This window comes from Trachurus japonicus, chromosome 4, assembly GCF_045865225.1.
Source record: "Trachurus japonicus isolate A0001 chromosome 4, Traja_1.0".
Classification (NCBI taxonomy): domain Eukaryota; kingdom Metazoa; phylum Chordata; class Actinopteri; order Carangiformes; family Carangidae; genus Trachurus; species Trachurus japonicus.
Genome location: NC_140910.1, coordinates 21,607,305 through 21,625,887, shown reverse-complemented (window position 1 = coordinate 21,625,887; position 18,583 = coordinate 21,607,305). Strand labels below are relative to the sequence as shown.

Sequence of the window (18,583 nt, the reverse complement as noted above, 5' to 3'; positions counted from 1 at the left end):
CTACTGCTATGTCTATAGGGATTATGGCAATGGGCCAATTTGCAAAAATGTGGAACTATCCCTTTGACCTTTCTTTTAAAATGGTAGACTTAAAGCTGGGGTAGGCAGGATATGATTTAAGAACAAAATATTAATTTTTTAAAAAGAAAATTGTGTTTTCCTATCAGTAAGGAAAGGTCTGTGTGTTTGGGGCGATTACAGTGTTTCTCTATGTCTCTGTGTGCAGCATCCTGAAAAGCTCCCAGTATCTTTGAACAATCAAATCTATTTTGGCCGGGGGCGTTCCTGATTGGTTGAGGGGCTTGCCCTACTCTGTCCTCCCGATTTGTTAGGACAGAGTAGGGCCGGCCCTTCAACCAATCAGAAACACCCAGACCAGAATGGATTTCATTGGTCAAAGATACCGGCAGCTGTAGGCTTGTTTTCAAAACAAATCCTCCTTTAAAACTACACGTTACCAGGGAATTACTATAAATGAATATGAAAATTTACTACCATGAAAGACTGAAATAACCAAATAGCCTATCTTAAATTTTACATTGAAACACACACTAGTCTTGCATTATTTTGTAATAACAGCAAATATTAAACTTCAAAATGTCCTTTGCCGAAACTCTGTTTCAAGTTCACATATTTTTAATAGCGAAAACTGGTTTTATAGCAAATTTTTGTCGGGGCACAGGCAGGTCTGAAAGAGTTAAACAGTGATTGAAAACTTTTAGCAACTACCATTAATATTTCAACAGAATTTATGATACGTTCATACTTGAGTAAATCCTGTCAGAATGCATTTAAATAAAAAGCTTTTTATTTCAAGGCAATTCCTTTGTATATAAAATGCCCATAACAATATGTTCAATCAATGTAAATCAAATTACCCATTTTGTCAAATCCTAAAAAGGTATTCAGTTTATCACATGAGACGCACATGCACACACACACACACACACCCAGAGAGAAAACACAAAACTCATAACTGAGATGATCTGATTGGGACAAATGTATCACCTCTTAGGCAAAAATATTGCTATTATCATTTAACCCATAAATTACATTTATAGAGGAGAAATCATATGAAAGAGCCATGATGTTTTCAAAAGTTCCTGGGAATTGAATGATGCATTGCAGATCCAGCACTGCAAGAACATATTTCAGTTAGATTCATGAAAAGATTCCTACCGAACACAAACAATCACAGTTCCTTAATGTTTTTTTATTAACACATATCAACACGTCCACTGAAGGGACTAAGTAGCAAATCTCTTCTGCATTCGACTGAACACAAAAGGCTAATTTCTGTACATTCACTAAGGCTCCGTCTTTAGGGAAAACACAGGTTTCCATAAGGCAAACATTATCTAAAGGAATGATATTAAGTACTTTTCCAGCATGTCAATTTATATTTCAGTTCTTCCTGACAGTACAAAATGCAAGCTAATAGGGTAATATGCTCTGTCATTTCAATTCATATTTTACAACCTAAATACACAGTAAAGGGAAAAGGCAAGTATAAAATAAAATAAATTCATGTTATCAAAATGTTTCAGAGCATTTTCCTGTGTAATAGGTTGATGTATCCGCAGGGAAACTCTGGACTGCCACTGCTGTGTCGCTGAACCAATTCTGAATGACAAAAAAATAAAAATATGTAGTCTGAACTTGTATAAGTTTTAAAATGAAGATGTAAATGTGAGTAGATATCATATATAACAGCCACATTTCCACATTTTTTTAATCAGCTTGTATTGTTTTAACTCACTACAAGCCTTTGCCTTTCTTGCACAGTCACATCTGGCCGTTTCCTGCCACTTTATTTAACAGCACTCAAATGCCAAAAAAAAAAAAAAAAGGTTTAAAACTTATTTGCCAGTTATCTATTCAACTAAAAGTCACTGCATAAGAAAGTTGTGCAACGGGAGAACAGCGGTCCTACAAATTTTCACGATAACAGTTAATACCTGTGGTAATGAGGACAGCTACTTGAAGATAGCATCGATTTAAGCTTTTAGCTCGGAAAAGACCCTGTTCAAGATGCAAGATGGCCAATTCCCAACAATTAGCTGTATCTCCTAAATGTATGTTACTTCCAAGTATGTCTCACTGAACAAACAAAACAAAAAAGAACTAAACTTGCAATTAAAAAAATACTGCACTGTAACCTACGTGATGAGAGGCAGAAAGCTCCATCACCTTTCACAAGGCATGTCGGTAACATATGATGAGTAAAACGTGGCCGTGCAGCTTGATGTGACGTCCCTCTGCAGTACAAAGAATGGCAGGTGTTGGAAACTCAACCTTTTACAATAACTCAACACCAACAACTAAACGGGCAGATAGATAATGCATAGCCTTTTCCCTTGACGACGCTGTCTTTGCACAATCTTGTTCACAAACTCATAAAACACTGATTACACACCCTGTGCTCCAACACACACAGTCACACACACACACACACACACACACACACACACCCCGAGCAGGCAGCGTTATTTATTCCATTTTCACTAACAGTGCAAAACAGCAGCGTACACTTAAAGGAAGTGCCTTCACACGACGTGTACAGTGAAGGCAGCTCACACCTTCCGATTCAGACACCTGTCGTCCCGTGTCAGTCCAGACAGACATATGGCAGTATGTTCAACCTGCTTTCATCTCCATGTGGGTCTAAGGAGATGCACTCAGTCCAGTCGTACCATTTACCCTTTGTGTCGTAGCAGCCATTAACGCCAGACCAGTGTTGTGCATGTAATCTGCTGAGGTCTTGGTCGTTGACCTCTCTGCTCACCCCCGGTAAATCCTTGGCCGGTTGTTCTGCTGCCAACACGTGTGTTTTCTTGGCGTCTTTGCTCCGGTGGTCCTCCTTCTTCAAGAACTCTGTCATGAAAAAATGTGCACTGGGTGTGTGGGCGCCTGATGATGTCAGCACGTTACTTTGCTGGCTAAGGTACGACTGGATGATTTCGCTCCTCGACAGCTCTTTCCAGTCGGTCTGCTGGAAGGGACTGGGAGGGACGGGCGGATTCTGCTTCGGCTGTTCTGACCGCTCGGGTTCAGGTCTGTGCTCCGGCTGAGGTCTGACCTCCCCCTCCTGACAAGAGTCCTTAAGAAAGGAGGTTTTGATCTGCCCCGTCACAGGGTCAAACGTCAGTCTCCTATCTTTTAACCTGACTGGTTTAGTGCCGTCATCTACAGTCTGTCCGTCTAAATTTACCACATAGTCTTTGGGCCTGTATTTCTGCCTTTTCCTTTTCCCCGTACTGCCAACAGCACCATCATCTTCCAAACTCGCCGTGTCGCTGGCGGGAGAAGCAGTTGAATTTTTTTTACAGAGGGGCCGGCTTTGAGAGTCTGAGTCTGCAGACCACAGACCGTCAGTGTGCAAACCCTGAACACAGACATTTAAAGCCTGAGGAGAAGGGCCCAGTCCAGAGGTGTCCACAGACCCAGGCCTCAGAGCGGGGCTAGAAAGACGAGGAGGCTCGCTCTGTGCTTGTGGTGCAGTTTGTTGTTTGACAACAGCTTCCTGCTTTGGGGTTTGAGGACCGTGCAAGGAACGGCGAGGGCTTCTGGGTCGATGCTGCCCCCCAGAGGCAGCCTGCTCCTGTCTGGCTTGCTGCTGCAGAACTGATGCTTTTAGCAAAGAAGAGGTGCTAAGAGGCTTGCTGTATCCCAGGGCACTTGGATGAGGTTTTACAGCGTTGACAGGGATCTTATTGAGCCTGTCGTTGTCCAGAGGCTCAGAGACCTCCCGGTCTAAAGGCTGATGTGCACAAGAGTCTGTAAAAATTTCAGAGCTAATGCCAATTCCATTGGTTGGCAGATGTTTTGAGTTTTGTATTTTATCGTTAAGAGTTGTTTTTGATATCTTGGTTGGTAAGAGCTGTCCTTCCCTCTGGTCAGCCTTACTTTTCCTGCTGCCTGGTTTATCCACCCTGGCAGAGGAGCAGTTGTTGAAGTCATTTCTGTTCTTCAACTCTGGACCTGATTTACCTGATGGCGTGGTGGCAGCTGGAGCGGGGATGCAGGCGTGAGCTCCACCGTTGGAAGACCAGGATGCACCAGTGTGTCCTTTGGACAACACCTCACCCTTCCCTGGCTCAATAAGCTTCTGCCAGTTTCGCAGAAGCTTCTTGGCTCTTTTTGCAAGGTCCTCGTTCTTGGTTTTCTTGCGGACATCGTTGATGAGCTTACCAAGACGGGTTTCCTTCAAGGAGATAAAATAAAGAGTTTAACACTGGCTATGACATGGTTTCTGAAAAGCTGTATTACATCTGCACATACTGTTACTACCAATACATGAAACCTACCTCAAGTGCCTCTTTGGTGATGGGATATTTCTCCAAATAAGAGATCACCTCCATAACTACCACCATGTTGCATATCTGCTGAAAAGACACACACATTTATACTGTATATCCAATCCTGTAACATGATAGTGTGATGACAGCAAACTACTACTACGTTTATGTCAATGTTATAGGCTGGCAAGGCAAGGCAAGGCAAGGCAAGGCAATTTTATTTGTATAGCCCGTTTTTACAAACAGTTTGTCTCAAAGGGCTTTACATGGCATCGTAACAACATCCTCTGTCCTTAGACCCTCACATCGACTGAGGAAAAACTCCATGGAAAACCCTTTTAACAGGGAAAAGTCGGAGAAACCTCAGGGTGAGCAACAGAGGAGGGATCCCTCACCCAGGACGGACAGACGTGCAATAGATGTCAACTGCATGTCAACTATAGTCCAATGGAGGCTTAAACACCTAGTATGTATGTTTTACATAAAGAGAAACAGTGGCTATTAAAAGGTCAGGGCATAATTTGAATACACTTTCAAACTTGCACCTGTATGTTGTACTTGTACTGGTTTCAGGCTCAGTATGACAAACTGAGACTACATGCAAATGCGACCATTTTAACTCACAAGAGGATTAGTGAGACCTGCAAGCCAGATAGAAGAAATGCACCATCCTGATTTGTCTGTTTGCTTTAATAATGAGTTTGTAACCAGCTATGCACCATCTACTATACAGAAAACTTGACAAGTTGTTAACATTAGAGATATCACCACACCATTTACATTGTGGTAGCAAGCAATCCCTTGGTTGCAACAATGTTAAACATCAAAAGAGGAACTGCTGGTGGAAAACAAGTGTGCTGGAGTATCTCATTAAAGTAACCTTCAGAACAAGTTCTTAAAAACAGATAATATTAATAATATAATCCTACATAATATTGAGCTATTGGTCTTAGTGTAGAGTAAGCTATTATTTGGAGTTTTGGGACTATTCCTTGGACAAAATAAAGGTGTTTGATGATGTTAGGTTGTGGTCTCAGATGTCACAATGGGCTTTCTTCAAAGTGTTCTGATATTTTATAGACTGAATGAATGATAACTCTTTTATCTCTCTTATCACCAGATTCAGTAGCAAGCAATTGCAATAAATGCTAGGTTATGGAGAGGATAATTATAAAAGTGATAGACAGTACAACACTGTATTGCATTGTTCATACTGTAGTGACATAGGGAAGGGACTACTATCTCTAACTCTGCTGACCTAATGCTGGTCAGACCATAATGGTGTTTCAGTGCAGTAAAGAAGAACATGACAATATCCTTACTAAAGACTGGTGTTATTGTGTTCTTCTGTCTAGTTTAATTATACAATACAACGGCTCTTGCCAACCTTTTTAGAAGTGCTGTAAGATAATATCAAAATGCCTGAAGCTGTAGGCTAGTTATGGTAGAGGCAGGGCTGAATTTGTTATTTTAAAGCATGTAAATAAATAAATAAAGCCTTCAGCTTTCCTGAATCCCTCATTAGTCAACATCTGTCACTGAGGCACACTTACTGACTTACTGTATCTGCAGCAGGTATAGCTACTCTCCTATGGTAGTGGTGGCTCAGTTTAAGTTGTGGCTCTTGATCAAACACTGTGCATTTCAGTGTCAAACACACACACAGACACACACACACACACACACACACACACACTGCCAACTTGACTCCATCAACAATTATAACCAGCCATAACAGCAGTGTGTTAGCCAGGTATTAATTACAAGAGATGTTAGCCAGCTAATTAGCGAGCAAATAATAAGTCGCCACCTCCACTTTATTGTTATTATTATCATCATTATCATCATTATCATCATCACCCCCACCACTGACTGCAGCGGCATGAAGTCGGCTTGCCTTATTGTCCGCCTCACGTCAGCCGCTTCGTGCCTTCTTGAAACTACGGCGGGGCGGGGGGGACATACTCACATTGCTCTGGCCGTCGATGGCCTGCAGCAGCCGGTCTCTCATCACCTGCGGAGTGGCGGCGGCCGCTGTCATCGCCTGGCGGTGTCGCGGCTCGGTCAGGACGGACTCAAGACAGCACGATCCCCCGAGGAGGAGGCGACGAGGCGGCGGCGGCGGTGGGAAACCTGCCGACGCTCACAGGCCCGACGGAAGATCTTCTGTGGGAGTCGTCGGAGTGCCAGTGGGAGTGGCCATCTCGTCTTTTCATGCTTTTATTTTTTTTGTTTTTTGTTTTTTGTTTGTTTCTCTCGCTGTCCTCACGTTAAAAGGTGAATTCAGACACACCACCGAGAACTGACAAACGCTACTACTCCCGGAATAGGCTACTCCCCCCTCGGCTGGTCGCCTCCTCCTCCTCCTCCTCCTCCGCCTTTTTCTCATCAGGCTTTTTTGTGAAGAGCCCGCGAACAGCACGACGGGAGAATTTTACGTCACTAGCGTCGAGCCTACGTCATCGCGCGTCAATGTTATTGTTCCCCGTGACTGTTGTGTTCATAGGGTTCATAGACAATTTTACAACAACAAAATGCGAAAATTTGACAACATAATGCAATCAATCAGAGCATAATGTTTTTATTTATTGGCCTTTATGAATTATTTTTTGTAAGTTATCATTTAATTAGGCTATTCCTTAATTTCATGTCTTTATTTGTAACGAATTTGGTTTTTGATTATGTTCTTAAGGTTTTCATATCCTAAGCCCTTTTGGGTTTCATACCTCCCCTTCGCACATCCCAATCATAGGCTAGTAATTGTTCATACTATTTTAAATGTTCGTGCAAAATAAAAAAAATAAAAAACCCTTTGTTTCTTCAAGATGGAACAGAATAGAGAAAATGAAGCATTTTGATTGCTATTGTTGTGTTATTAAATATTTAAAACGTTTATTAGAATTTGACCCTATGGGTTAATTAAAAAAAAAATCCTTATTGAACCTGCACTCATGGTTATTAGGAGATATTTCTTTATTTCTTAATATGACATGGGTCTCAAAGCAAAATCCACAAATCAAAACCCTGCTTGAAACATTTTGTTGTTGAACTCAAACAGAACTGTACCTCAACTGATTATGTGAATCCACAAAGAGAAATCAATTTAACTTGTGAACACCTAAACACACATAAAAAAAAAAAAAATGCAATTTTGTTTAATCAAATGCCATCCAATCTCTCTTTACCCTTTCTTCCCCCTCCTTCCTCTTTGTCCTCTCCTCTTCATCATCCCCTGGTCACTGTGCTCTGTAGTGCATCTCACTGGTCCCTGTAGATTCAGATTCAGATTAGAAAAATTACAGAAATATCAATAAGAGGACTTTAAGAGAATATGATTTCAGCTTGGCGAATTAAGCCAAAAGTGGCCTTGTGGTTTACTGGTGCTTTACGCTGCCTGGTGTGACAAATTAGAGGGATGCCATTTTTCATCATCTAGTTTTTATTTATTTCTCTACATAGTTGTGTATTGTTTTTTCTGCAATTTGTAATTTGTACACTTTTCTTTGATATTTGATGCTGCTGCCTTAAATTAGGATACAGTTTTTAATTGAATTGAATTGAATTAGCCACTAGAGGGCAGTAGGGCACTATGTGTGAATGTGTGTGAGAGAGAGAGTCATCCACAACCAAGCAAATAGCATAATGATTTTACTTCATTGTTCATTTCAGACTTGACATAAATCATTATAAAAACAGGACAAATCACATTTTAAAGCTCACAATGAGAGACAATAAAATAGATTTTTTTTTTTGTAAAACTCTCTGAAGACATGGATAGTGACAAAATAAAATAAAACAAAAAAAACAATTAGGCTAAGATTTGTGGGCAATAGATGTGAAACCTCAACATTTTCACCAATCTTTTTGTTTTAGAGATGCAAGGTTTTCAGTGTCGTGGTCTTGGTGCCCCCTGGTGGTGGCAGGCGCCATTGCCCTGATTATTATCGTCTCAAGAATTAAAAGAAAAAAATAAATGAAAAATTATGATAATATTTTACTATTGTTTGAGATAGCCTGCATATTATCTGGTTTTATTGACGTATATAGGTTTAACAAGCCTGCGCCTTTAATCGCGACATTTCTGCATCATGTGGAAGAATGCAAACCAGCAGCGATATCACCAAACGCTGCGGGGCTTCTGGGATTAGCCTGATCCGGAACTAGGACGTTTTTTTTGTTGTTGTTGTTGTTATTTAATGGAGGAGGTGCATCTTCGAGCGTGGACACTCGACGATGATGATGATGAAGAAGAAGACAAAGCGCAGTATTTGTCATTTTAATTCTCAAGCAGCTGACACATGAAGCTCCTGTCGTCTAAGAAGCGGAGCAGCTGGCACGGAGCGCAGATGATGATGATGATGCTGAGGCTGTGGAGATGAGTGGTATTAATAGGAGCGCTTGAGTGTCTCAGGCTGTCACTGTCCAGACCGGGGGGCTTGTTGGAGAGTCGGTCGGTTTGGGGGGGAGCTTCCGATCCAGACTGCGCAGTTGGAATAAAACCTAAAAAGAAAAAAACACAGGGTCACTGGTTGTTAAGACACACAACATGGAGGTGCTGTCAGTCCTCAATTTGGGCGATTTTGCCCAAGTCTTCTCCAAAATGGGAATGTTTCCGGTGTTTGATCTGGCTTATTACATCGTATCCATCCTCTACCTCAAGTATGAACCAGGTAAGTGAGTGTTTGCACTTTTCTGTTTGTGCTGTAGCTAAATGAGAGGTTTTTTTTTCAGATTAAGAGCATGCTTTAATGCTTCAATATGACATAAATATGATTATCTGCATAGTTTGGCAGGTGCAGCTACTGTACATGCTCCACACTCACCAGACCTGTTGTTATAAATAAACATAGCCTATATACAACACAAAGTAAACATATTGGGAACTCAAAATAACATAAAAGTAGTGACTGACAAAAAAGTAGGTGTGCATTTAATAATAATTGTTTATTGATTTATGACCTTTTTCAGTGATATAAGAACATAGTGCTCTAAACCCCAATATGGTCTTTCTGTTATCTCAGTGGGACCCTATCCTTATAAAGCATGACCTGTTACATAAAGTGTAGCAGGAGCTTGCTGTGAGGGAAGGTCTGTTGCTGCAGCAGCCTGACCTCATTTGTACAGTACTGTAGGAAGTTGTTGGAGTCGATTGAAGCACTCAGCTTTGGGTCAAGCCTCATATTTTCCAAGATTTAACTCCTTTGACAGCAACAGATCCTCGAGTGGAGGGTGAAACCCGAGAGAGGGCCCGTGTACATACCAGCGACTAAGGGCAATAAATAGAAGATCCTGAAATAGACAGTGTCAGTGGGCCTCCGAAAGCCCCCTCCAATGTACACTTGTAGGCTGCATTTGGGTTGGGGTATGTTATTTACACAGAGTGTTAAACATGAAATAAGGTGTTGAGCAAGAAGCCAGGCCTGACCTTGCTTTCCCCGGGAGTACGCAGCCTTTGAATAGACCTGAATCATCTCTAAAGAAGAAGTTCAGTCTGATGTAAAGAAAAAAAGTTCAGGAGCAACAAACACACCTCAACCACAAAATCAAAAGGTTTACACGTTTATTGTGCTGCTTTCAAGGAGCACAAGTTGCACAACATGAGTCACATGTTCTATACTCAGACAACTGGAAGATGTCATCTTTGTGTCATTATCTCCCTCATGTTACCTATTATAATGCTACAGCCAGTTAACAGCTTCTAGTCAGATGAATAAACTTTCTCCTTTAGGTTTTTAATCAGAGTTTAGAAACTTGGATAAACATATAACGGCTTCAAGCTTTAAGAAGAAAATGAATGAATTTTGATCTGGTTAGGGGTGCAGGGTCACACATGGAGACCTTCACTCACATCACACAGCACATAAAGATGTGTTGACAGGTCTCAGGGTCTTCGACTCAGGTGATGTCACTTGAGTCAGCATTAGGTTGCTCTGAAGACTGAGACAAGTTTTAAAAAATCAGCTTGAGGCTATTAACTCGTGACAATAATCGCTTCTAGCGTAGCACACCTGAAACTCAGACCTAAATGTCAGCTGACAATGCATTGTGGGTAATGTTGCTAAGTTTTGGCATAATGCGTGGGAGAAAAAAAGATAATTATCTTAGGCTGAGTGAGTGCAGTGCTAATGCTAGTGGCTGCTGTGCTGCTGCATGTAGCCTACAATATGTAAAGCAGACAATGCAAACTTGTACTGTGTGATGCAAATTCAGTTTAACGTATGATGAGCACACACAGCTTGTTTGCTGAAAGTCTGAATCTTTACCACTCATTCTGCTGTATTAATTTTGAGTAGGTTACCGCAGTTGAATGAACAGATGCACAAAGTTAGGTTAGGTATTACGGCATCTAACGGTTTACAGGTGTCACAAGGCAGGTTGCAACACTGTGCTGCTGTTCACATTTCCCACAGTAGTTAGAGTAAAGGAGGCTGGTTCACTCTGTTTCTAAAACATTAGTTGTAAACTAACTATAGCGTGTGCCGACCAAAGCTGAGCTCATCATCGCTGTGTATAACTTTATCTTCATATCTGAGGACATTTTACATTCAAATGACTCGTGCTGCCAAGATTTGCAAGATGTCGACCATTACTCTCATGTGTCTGAGCAGAGAGCCCAAGTTCACACACCACACGTTAGAGGAGCAACATGAATGAGTTTTGGGCGTCAGTACTGTGGGAAGAAGGGAGAGAGAGAGAGAGACAAGTGTGGGGGTCAGGGGTCAAGACGGGCCTGACAGTTGCAAGGCAGGAGAAGCAGTTGAGCAGAATATATTTATAGGGCGGCATTTCTCAGGATCAGATTGCTTTCAAACTGAGCGCCAGTTGCACCACGACACCCTCTCCCACCTGTTGTTGGAGATTTGTGCTCACATCTTGATTTACTGTACGTTTCTACTAAATGTGGCCACTTTTAAGTCATTTAAATACATTAAATACTTATGTAGCTCTACTTGAGTGAGTAGGAAGTTAAAGTACGATGGAGGAGTTTTATTTTGTGGTTTTATTACTTTATCTTTTCCCCCACTGAACCTCGGAGCATGTTACTACAGTCAGTTTCCTGTTAGTTTCCTTCATTTTGTTATATGAAGCATTGACATGTTGCTGTGATAGCTGCAGTTTAACACATCTTGTATATTGATTCATAAATGTAGTCAAACTGTGGACTGGAACTGTAGCTGAAGCGTCCTGATAGATACTGTAGTTTTAGTGGACACCTGCCAAACAATCAGAAACAAAGTCCAAAGAATTGGACATTTGGCTCATAATAAGCAAGTGTCAAGGCAGGTATAATTAAAAATCACAAAAGAATATTAAATGACCATTGTAAAACAAACGGTGTAAATTATATCGAGCTGTCTGTTCTGTTTTAAAGTCTGTATTCTTCAAAGAACAAGACATTTGTTGAGATGGTGAACTGTCAACTCTTGAGTGACGGGAGAAGTCCTGAGTCAATATTAGGTTATGATGAAAGGACAGATAATTGGGGCGTGCACTGAAATATTTGACTGGGTGTGGACAAAGATACAGCACATAGACACACAAGGGATCCACTGATAATGACTTTTTAAGGTCGTTGCTAACAGTTTTTCAAACAGAAACTTTTTGAAATTTCATATTCAGCGGAGTAAATCAATCTGACCCATGTGATTTCCAAAACAAGAGCAAAGATTGTCACAGAATTTTGCTTCTTGCCAAAGTGGAAAAGCTTCTTGAAGAAGACTTAGGCCATTCAAATTTTGGTTGTGTACATTTTTCACATTTTTACATTATTGTTGCTGGTTAAAAACTTTATTATTATTTATTTATCATCATTTTGTAACCCTGTAAGATCGCTGGCAGGTCCAGCATGCAAATACGGATGGGTTTTAAGGGGTTAATAAAACATATAGATAAATGGCATACACTTTTTTGGCACGAGTTAGAATCAGACATCTTTGAAAATGTTTTTTTGTCTTAGTTGAAATTAAATGGGAAACCCGTACCCCCACATATTAAAGCCCCTTAATTAATTAAATTAACTTTATTAGTGGCTTTTATTAATTTATTTATTAAGCCAAATACACTTTAATCTGTACACAAGCAGATATAAGACAACACTCCAGCAACTTCTCCAACACGCTTCACCTGAACGCTCACTGACACATTACGTTTTCCCTGTCACAGCCTTCATGTTGTTGACGGCTCCCCCTCTGTGTTGCAGGCTCGGTGGAGGTTTCTCGCAGGAGTCCTGTGGCCTCCTGGCTCTGTGCCATGCTCTACTGCTTTGGAAGTTACATCCTCGCAGACATCATGCTTGGAAGCAGCCCCCTTGACTATTTCCAACACAACAGCCACATCCTGCTGGCCTCAGCTGTCTGGTGAGAAAATCCTCAGAACCACTTCACCTGTCACGGGGGGAAGGAGATTCAGTTTTATGGTCACACATGATGCACTGTTTCTTTTTCACAGGTTTTTCATTAAACTTTCATTAAACTTGTCTCCTGCCAGCCATTGTTTTGAGGTCTTTCCCTTCAAAAAAATGATGTGACTGATAAATAATGCCATGAGACGGCTGATTTTTTTTGCATGAAAAGAAACAAATCTCAGTTTAAGGTCAGTTCAACAAAACACAAAAAACGTTCCCCACTTAAACAACAGTGTTTAACTAGCAAGTTTGGTCGGTTTCTGAGGCTCAAAACACATTAAAGGATTTCTTATTAAACCCAGAATAAATTCAGTTATTCAGGAAAATCTGCAGATGTCAGTGACAGACCTCACAGGCAGAGACTTTGGTTGATTAATGGTCCCGGGGGGGTTTTTATCAGTAGATTTAGTCCTTAAATAATAATAAAAAAGAATAATAACTAAATGGTTTTGTTGCAGTAGCTGTGTGAAAAAGACTTTAGGAGTTTAATTCATGTCACTGGACCCCTGTGTCAGAAACATGGCCGACACAAGTATTGGGGTTGTCGGAGAAGTCTTGGGGGCTAGATACAGTGCTACTAATTGTAACTGAAACATAAAGGTTTTAACTATGTTATTATCTGGGTGAACTGACCCTTTAATATTCAGACTCTGTCTAAGATAATCACAAAGACTATGTAAGACAAAGCTCGGCCTTTCCTCACTGACCACGTGTGTGTCTCTCTCTATGTCCAATACAAACACAGGTACCTCATCTTCTACTGCCCACTGAACCTCTTCTATAAATGTGTGGCTTTCCTGCCGGTCAAACTCGTGCTGGTCGCCTTGAAGGAAGTCGTCCGCGCCCGCAAGATCGCCGCCGGAGTCCACCACGCCCACCACGCCTACCACCACGGCTTCTTCATCATGGTCATTGTCGGATACGTTAAAGGTTGGTGTCTCGTGATTCCTCAGCAACTCCATGTTCATGCAGTTCCTACACTAACCACATTTCTTTAAATAGCCTATCTGGGAATCTGCAGTCTGTTCTTGCACCATGCAGATGTAAATATGAATGAGTTGCACATGTACATGCCTGCAACGCTGGATTATCAACTAGACAACTGGCCAAGAACCACAGCAGTTCATTCGCCTCAAAAACTTTTCACATGTCAACTGATTTGTGCCAATTCAACTGACAATGTATTTAGGAATAAACATTAACTACCACTTACCTTTTTTTTATTTTTTGTTTTATCTTTGTGCTTATATTCTGCATAGTAAATTAACCAGCATTAAATGTAGCACACAGCCATCCTCGGTGGAAAAACTGTGCACAACTCATACAGAGTTGAGGGATTAGAGGGATTAACAGAGACCCAGCTGCTCATTTTTTGCCCTGGACCCTCCAAGCAGATTAAATGTGGCTGTGTTTACAGTGACTATAATCACAAGTTACCAATAGGCAACTATTTACATGTGTGTTCCTGTACTCAAATTAAGTCTTTTTCACCTACTAAACCAGGTTTCCCTTGTGCCTCTTCCCTGTTCCATAAAACAGAAATGGCCATAGACAGTTTATATAAAGAGCCTCTGTGCTCCGGCCTCTTACCGTCTCTGCTGCAGTGGTGAGGCCCTGCAGGCGGCCATGCTGAGAATGGGGGGAGAAAGACTGAATCCAGATAAGAGCAGTGACACGAGACGCTCATTTTTTTTTGTCCTCATTCTTTTTCCACTGTCTATTTTTATCTTCCCAGGGTCTGGAGTGGCTCTCATTTCCAATTTTGAGCAGCTGCTGCGCGGCGTGTGGCGGCCCGAGACCAACGAGATCCTCAACATGTCATTGTGAGTCTCTGTGTTTTCCTACTGATGGGGGAAATCATCATCACCACTTTATCCAGTGTGTCACCGACCCCCAAAGAGACAAAAACTGAACCTTTGAAGTAACCTTGATCATAGTCGGAGCCCAACTGAAGGAAATCTGTTTAACACACAAGTTTGAAGCAACTTTGCAGCTTAAAAAGCTTGACGTTGGCGCCCCCCACTGACTGGCCTGTAATGCCACAGTTGGATGAAAAAAAGACATACAAATATTTTTTTATTGATAAAAATAATGATAAAGGCAACAAAAAACATCCTCCAATACATCTGTGACCTCAGCCCTGGTAAACAGCACAACAGACGGATGTTTTTACTGACACTGTTTGTCTCTCGTCTCTTCTGCAGCCCGACCAAAGCCAGCCTGTACGGAGCGATCCTCTTCACTATGCAGGAGGCTCACTGGCTGCCAGTGTCCAAGGGCACCCTCATCCTCCTCTTCACCCTCTTCATGGCCACAAGCAAGGTACTGCTATGTGATGTGTAGCCGTCAGAGCTGATTTATTGTGTAATGTGTTGCATATAAGGGTACATAAGGAGGATTGCATGACTGCAGCTGAAATAATTCACTCCCCTTGCTTATTATATGGAAGGATTTAAACAAACACAACATTCAGCAAAATCTTACTGTATAATCTGAACCATTAAAGCACATGACACTCTATTTTTGTATCGTTTGCTTGCTAGAGGAGATACACTTCTGTGTAAGTGGTCTTCATGAGCACTAGTGAACCTGTGGAGCTTTGTTTTGTTTTGTTTTATGACACAATAGCACATGCACAGCAAATACATTCAACACATTTGCTGGGTCTCAAGTACATAAACCTTAGGTGACAACCACTGTAGGTAAACAGACGTTATTGTTCACAGAGAAGATGAGTTATGTTTGCACAGTAGATTTAAAGGGCAGAGTGATTCAGAGTGCAACGTCTGAGACAAGATATAAAAGAAACACACCACAATATATGATAAAATTGAGCATCAGAAAAAAACAGAGAAAGTAAATGGCAAATAACAAACAAAAAAAACAAATTGATTGAGCAGATGCAGAGATTTTTGTCCTTTAGAGACAAGCTCCTACAGTTCCCATGATTCAACTCATCAGCATCTTGTGTCACTCCCTCTCTTTATCTTTCAAGCAGAGACAGTCACAGTTGTTTCATCAGACTTAACAAAGCTCCTCCAGCACCACAGACAATGTCACACAGTTGTTTTTCACAGTTGTCCACGTCACGATGAGTCAGACAGTTTTAATGTTCAAAAATAGATGAAGCCGCTCCTTTAAATATCTTAAAAAATGAGTCTAATCTTCTCTAATTGTCCCCGTCTTCCTTCAGGTGGTGATGACCGCCCGACACTCTCACGGCTCCCCCTTCGCCCTCATCGAGTCCTGGATTTGCCATCTGCTGTTCGGCTCCCCGCTGGGTGGCTCTGAGGAAGACCACCACCACGCTCCCGCCGCCGCTCCGTCCTCACCTCTCAAAACCAAGGAGGAGCTGAGCGACGGCGCTCGCAAGAGGAAAGCCAAGAAAGCCGAGTAGGACGTCGCGCTGCGCTGATGAAGCTGCATCCGACTCGCCCTCATGGCCTCCACATGATGGGACTTCCCATTCCTCTTCTAGGGAAAGGGGCAGTTTGATGTTTTACCAAATGAGACCCTTTCTGTTAGAGCCAAATGGTGCTTCCTGCATTTTACACAGCATGAGGACTCTGTAAATACCACAGCAAATGTTTCACACCGCAACCCAACCTGGACATTTTAAACATATTTATTTATGTGTTTGTGAACATCTGTGCTCAACACTGTGTGGTGATCCACATCTGTAGGAGCCGCGTGGTCGTTCTAGGACGACGTTCATCCCCACATCAGTAGTTGCGTTACCAGGTGTCAGTGGCTTTCTTTTAATCCACCTAATCATAATTTTATTAGTAAAGAAATAAGAAATACAAATTAATCTGACTATCAATCAGAAATTCAAACGTGAAGCATATAAAGCATAAACATTTCTGCTTTTTACATTGAGGTGGATACAAATTAATGTCTTTGAATAAAATCAGGAGAGACATTGAGTCCTGCTCGTTTTTGTTCTTTCTTTCTTATTGGCGTTCCATTTTTATCCATTGGTTGTTAAGTGTACAGTTTGCTTCTGAATTTGCAGCAGGTTTGTGTATTTGTGTGCGTTTTGCTGTGTGTTGAAATCTAGAGAATTCAGTATATTATGTATCATAATCTCAGCATATTATGAAAGTGCCTTAACAGCTTGATTTTAGAAATTTTCTTCTTGATGCAAACAGGTTGAAATATTCACATCATTCAAAAAAAGATCACAAAATGTTTAGGATTTAGGACACACACACACACACACACACACACACACACACACACACACACACACACACAGAACAGGTGTCAGGTACCAGGAGGAACATCTTCATAAACTCTGTATTATGTAACTCTGAGGCCGTTGGGAGGTGACAGGAAGGGTCTGAGGGCAGCCTGGGGTCACGGCCCCCCCCTGCCGTGTCGACAAACTCTTGTAGTACAGGCAATAAAGCATCACTGATGGACTTTACAGGAGGTTGTTGCTCTCGACCTTTGACCTTTGAACATTCCTCACAACAGCAGAGGATCTGTTCGCTGCATTTTCAGGTCACATTTGTAGCACTAGTCGAGCTCAGATACACACATTTATGGCTGAAATGGCCCATAATAGTCAAAAAGGTTGCTGCTATAACCACTATTTTCTTTATGGATTCAAGTGTTGATCATTTTCTCAATTAATCTATTAAAATGATGTAATTGCCTGTAATTTAAGACAACGAAAAGCAGCAAATTGTCACTCGTTAAGCTTAAAAAAGCCACTTTGATGCTGGAAAAACTGAAAAACTTGGTGTAAAGGGTTTTCAAATCAGCTATATTCCCCTTCCATCCTTTGATAAAACACATTTGAACTAAAACACATTTAATTGAACCAGCAGTCACCAATTTGATTTAAGCACTTCCATTCCCTGTTGATAACAGGTTAAAGATGAGAAAGAAGATGTTGTGTAATTTCTTCCTTTCCACACAAGGGTCCAATTCTCCAGCCTGACGACAGAAAAGAGATGTTATGTTTGTTTTTCCACCAGAGTGAGACTTCCCCGCTCCTTTGGGCAAGGCAGCGAGCGAGCGAGGGCGTAGGAGTGGAGGTGGTGAGAGCTTGTCAAAAGGGATCTGGGCCAAAAATCCTGAAACCTTTCACTGTGAGGAATGTGACCAACATCTGTCGATCCCATTACTGAAACATACAAACACACATGTACAACAAAAAGAAATCCAAGTAATTTTTAAGTCAATTTTCTTTTTTCCCACCAAGTGTTTTTATTGAGCTCCACAGGAATCAAACTCATACCCACACATTTTCCAAACAGTCCTGGAACAACCTGAGCTGCATGGTCACATGATCAACCCTCATTCATTTGTGTCTCTTGACATTTTTGCTTCCAAAACTCACTGAACCAAGAATCTTTGTAGCGACCAAGCAGTCGTCTAACTAACACACGAAGTTACTCGGTCAGAGATACTTGAAATAAATGTTTCATCTGGGTGTTGGACTTCAAAATTCACCAAATGTCTGAATCCACAAAGTCAAAACTTCAGAGCAACCCGCATCTGACAGTCTGAGCCATTTGGTCTGACACTTAAGTGAGGCTTAGCATCTGTGCTTCGGGTGATGGGATTTAAAATTCATGGAGCCTCATAAAGTCGAGCCTCAGGTGCTCATAAGCTGAGGTATTTAGTAAAATATTTAGGCAATGTCTAGGTGAAGGGGTAGAAATATGTAAGAAATAAAGCTCAAGTGTCTCGGGTTTGGATATCATTTGATCATTTGTCTGATCAAAGAGCTCATAAAGAGCCTAAAAATAGTGTAAACTTGATCGCTGAGGGATCCAGTGAATTTTGAACTCGAAAACCTGACCATTAAAAAAAAAAAAAGGCACATAGTGGAAGGGAAATCAGATGTGTATTTGGTTTGCTCACAACC

The 18,583-nt window shown here is 41.3% G+C and overlaps 2 protein-coding genes across 3 annotated transcripts; one reads left to right on the top strand and one right to left on the bottom strand.

The window, feature by feature from the left end:
- Nucleotides 1–2,111: 2,111 nt before the first annotated feature.
- LOC146988902 (mediator of RNA polymerase II transcription subunit 26) lies at nucleotides 2,112–6,704 on the bottom strand. Of its 2 annotated transcripts, none has more exons than XM_085774679.1 (3): nucleotides 6,268–6,704; nucleotides 4,308–4,382; nucleotides 2,112–4,204 (listed from the first exon to the last, which is right to left on the bottom strand). In XM_085774679.1, the coding sequence occupies exons 1-3, from the start codon at nucleotides 6,337–6,339 to the stop codon at nucleotides 2,609–2,611; spliced, it is 1,743 nt and encodes a 580-aa protein (XP_085630805.1). In that variant the 5' UTR covers nucleotides 6,340–6,704; the 3' UTR covers nucleotides 2,112–2,608. The 2 variants fall into 2 exon arrangements, with proteins under 2 accessions (XP_085630805.1, XP_085630804.1); XM_085774678.1 differs by having other exon boundaries at nucleotides 4,308–4,385; nucleotides 6,268–6,665.
- A 2,008-nt stretch (nucleotides 6,705–8,712) lies between these two features.
- tmem38a (transmembrane protein 38A) lies at nucleotides 8,713–16,628 on the top strand. The gene is made up of 6 exons (XM_085774677.1): nucleotides 8,713–8,968; nucleotides 12,499–12,655; nucleotides 13,448–13,632; nucleotides 14,438–14,525; nucleotides 14,907–15,024; nucleotides 15,896–16,628. Exons 1-6 carry the CDS (start codon nucleotides 8,845–8,847, stop codon nucleotides 16,097–16,099), a joined length of 876 nt encoding a protein of 291 aa, XP_085630803.1. The 5' UTR covers nucleotides 8,713–8,844; the 3' UTR covers nucleotides 16,100–16,628.
- Nucleotides 16,629–18,583: the final 1,955 nt, after the last annotated feature.